The following is a 3,440-nucleotide window of genomic DNA, read 5'->3' as shown; positions in this document are numbered from 1 at the left end:
CCCGGAGCGAGCGCTCACTCCCGCCGAAGTTTTGGAGAGCCGCTGCGGTGGTCCGGGGACCGCAGGTGCCTCGGACAAAATCTCGAGATTGCCCAGAGAGAGGCCTGTTACTGCGATCGCTACGAGCCGGCTCCCTGCCCTGACGGATGTCCGACCCTTGGGAATTCCCGGCCTTGGTGCCCCCCGCCCCCCAAGTTCGCAGAAGGGCAGCCTACTAGGCTGCGGAAGCCCGCGGTGTGGCGGCCCAGCGATGCGCAGACAGAGCTCTCTGGCCGCAGCCTAGGTCGGTCTGGGACCGTCCCGCTCCCGGAGGGGCAGGGACAACAGGAGGGGTAGCTGCGGCGGCCCGGTCCCCTCCTCCTCTCCCGCGCCCGCCCTCCCTTCCTCGTCCTGCAGCCAATTAGGCGGCCCCCTTGGGCGGGAGGCGTGGGGCGCTGCATAAAGGCGCGGAGCTGTCACCCGGAGCAGGCTGCGCACCGCCCAGGCCGAGCTGGTGCGTCGGGGACACGGACTAGGGAGTGCGAACCAGTCATGGCCACCACCAACGGGGCTGTGGAAAACGGACAGCCGGATGGAAAACCGCCTGCCTTGCCGCGCCCCATCCGCAACTTGGAGGTCAAGTTCACCAAGGTGAGGAGGGTGCGCTGTCGGACTCGACGGCCTGGGACTCCCGCGCCGAGCAGCCTGGTAGGGAGAGTGGGTACCAAGATCCAACCGTGCTGGGAGTCCGCAGGGAGCTGCCCACACCTGAGCAGAGTCTCTGGTGGGGGCCGGCTCCTTGGAAACTGCACTTTTTTGAGGGGCACCTCAGAATGGAAACCTGCACTTCTGGCTGGACGATCTAAGCCTCAAAGCCAGAAGAGGAGCAGGAGCGATGCAGTGAGTGCAGCGCCCAAGGTGTGGGAGTTGCAGCCTACAGAGCCCCCCCCCACAAGTGTCCGGGCCACCGCCCACTTTGAGTGCTGGTGCTTTTGGTGAATGAGCATAGGGTGACTTCTTGGTAGAGGGCTTTCTGGGCTGAAGGACCTGGGTTAGGGGGCGGGGAGGGGGGCGGCTAGAGATACCTGAGCACTCCAGGATGAGTTTGAGGCACACCAGGAACTGCAACTGGGAAGTAGGTCTTCCTGGGCAATGAGAGAAGGGTCCGGTACCCCGTCCGTCCTTCCATCCGTCCTGTCCGTTGTGTTCAGCCTGATCCCAGCTTACCAGGAGAGCAGGGGAGGAAAGATGGACGGACATCATTGAGGAGTACTCCTCAAGGCCTCTCGATCTGGGCACAGGGAAGGAGCTGCGGGTTGAACAAGGCCATTGGCAGGCCTAGTGGTGTTTGCCCTTTCCTGGGAGGCTGGAACTGGCATAGTGGTGAGCTCACCTGCCCAGAGCTTCAGGGACAATGATGTCTGGTAACAGAGAAGGCTCAGAGAGGAAGAACAAGTCTAAATTCAGAGATGCGCTGCTCTGACTGTTAGGTGTACTGGCGGATGTCTGAGGGACCGCAGTGCTCCATAGGCTTCAGGTCTGGAAACCTCAACCCCTCTTATTTTCCTGTCTTGTCCACCGAGCTCAACTCCGGCTGACACGATGCTAAGAAGCCGCCTTCATGGGTTTTTATTTTCAAAAGTAGCAATTATCCCTCTTGAATAAGTTTAATCAAAAGGTGAAAGTGGCAGGTCACTACGTGTGGGCTTCAGATTCTGATCTGTTGGTACTTAGTCCCCCCGAAGTCGGCCAGGCCGACATATAAATTGCATGACATTTACATGAACTGTTTTCTCAAGGAAGGCTCTGTAATCAAGAGAGGCACAGCCCTGGGAGGGCTGAAAGTTTTTTAAAATGTAGTTTCCTCGATCATGTCAGCTTCAGAGGGAGAATTTCAACATCAGGGCTGGGAAAGGAGCAAAGAATGGCTTCATTTTTCAGATCTCATTGCGACGATCCTCTCGCTCTGGCGGTGGCTGTTCTGTTTTGTTTTTTACAGTTCTGTAAAAAAAACACAAAAAACAAAAAACAAAAAACAAAAAACAACAAAAACACCACAGCAGCCAGAAAGTGAACAGGATTAGGATTTTACGGAATCCTCCCACAATTGTCTGGCTACAAAGCAGGAAAAGTTTGCCTCTTTTTAGGCGATTTCCTGGGACACTTTAAAGATGCAGCCTTTATGGTGAGGATGCTGGGAGATTGTCAGAGGAGTAGTTGGTTCTGACAGAGCCCTCTCCCCTTTGAGGGTTGAAGGTCTGGGGGTGTCTGGCGGAGACTGTGGAACACCGTAAGATGCAGGGGACTGAGAGCTGCCACCCTCGGCCCCAGGGATGTTCCAGGAGATACTAGCTCCAGCTGCCTGGCGCCCAGCTACACCTTTCATCCCCTTACTAGTTCCCACCTGCTCCCTCTGGGCTTCCTGTGCACCTCTGCAGAGACCCCTCAGAACAATGAAAAAAGGCCAAGGTGAGTCTTGTACCATCAGGGTGTCCTGGGCTAAGGATAGAAGCCAAAGATGTGGAAGAGCAGAATCGAGACCTGGGACAAGCAGTGGGCTGTGAGGCCTGTGAGCCAGCAGAGGTGCGCAGTTTCCCTGACTCACTGTGCTCCTGCAGCACGGAGAACTGGATGGAGCCCAGGCAATGGCAGGGCGGTTTACCAGCTTCCAGAAGGATGACTTTATCAAAGCTCCTTCATTTGTTCTCAAACCTGTACACTGGGTTCAGGGCCATGAGGAAAGGGAGGGTCCTGAGGGGTTCCCCATACTGATCCTAGAGGTGGCAGCCTCTTCCATGTTAGGGACTTCTCTATCAAGTCTCTCCCAGTAGGAGAGGTTCTCTTTCAAGGTTTCCAATTCACCAAAATACAAAATGTTGCCATCCCTCTTATGAGAAATAAAATTCCCCCAAATCTCCTGAAAACGTAGTCACTTTGAGTTTAGCTGAGTCTGGTAGAAGTTACTGGAAAGAGTGCCAGCAGGGTTCTCTAGTGTGACCACCACCTTCACCTCCATCTAGAACACCTCCCAGGGACTTCAGTAATAAAATATGAATTCTGTCTGCATCTCATGGTATCTTTAACCTTACACCTCAGTAATGTCCCATTCCTGCTGGTTCACAAGTTGATGAAGATGGTTTCTTTCTAGACCTGTCAGCTAGTATATTGTGATTCGCAACAATTCAGCCGGCATCCTTGGTGGGCCGTGCCTGTGACTGTTTCGTCGGTTTTGTTTATAAGTTGCTTTAGTGGAAAGAAAACTGGCAGCGGGAACCACTTACAAGATCCTACTTACTGGTCAAATAACAAAAACAGCTTTGCTCAGTGAGAAACAAACGTTGTGAGGGAGAAATACACCCAGCCAGTCTGCAGTTTTCACTTGAGGCTTGCAAGGTCAATGTCATGGACAACTGAGTAATACACACACACACACACACACACACACACACACACACACACAC

The 3,440-nt window shown here is 54.2% G+C and overlaps 1 protein-coding gene across 1 annotated transcript in view; it reads left to right on the top strand.

The window, feature by feature from the left end:
* Nucleotides 1–469: 469 nt before the first annotated feature.
* Nucleotides 470–3,440, top strand: part of Aldh1a3 (aldehyde dehydrogenase 1 family member A3) — a 34,864-nt gene continuing 31,893 nt past the window's right edge. The window contains exon 1 of the mRNA XM_021166690.2: nucleotides 470–630. Within this exon, the coding sequence (XP_021022349.1) occupies nucleotides 532–630 (99 nt within the window). The 5' untranslated portion in view covers nucleotides 470–531. The remainder of the gene's footprint in view (nucleotides 631–3,440) is intronic.

Source organism: Mus caroli, chromosome 7 (genome assembly GCF_900094665.2).
Source record: "Mus caroli chromosome 7, CAROLI_EIJ_v1.1, whole genome shotgun sequence".
NCBI classification, from domain to species: Eukaryota; Metazoa; Chordata; class Mammalia; order Rodentia; family Muridae; genus Mus; species Mus caroli.
Note: the sequence above shows the minus strand (reverse complement) of the source record. Positions and strands in the feature narration are given on the sequence as shown.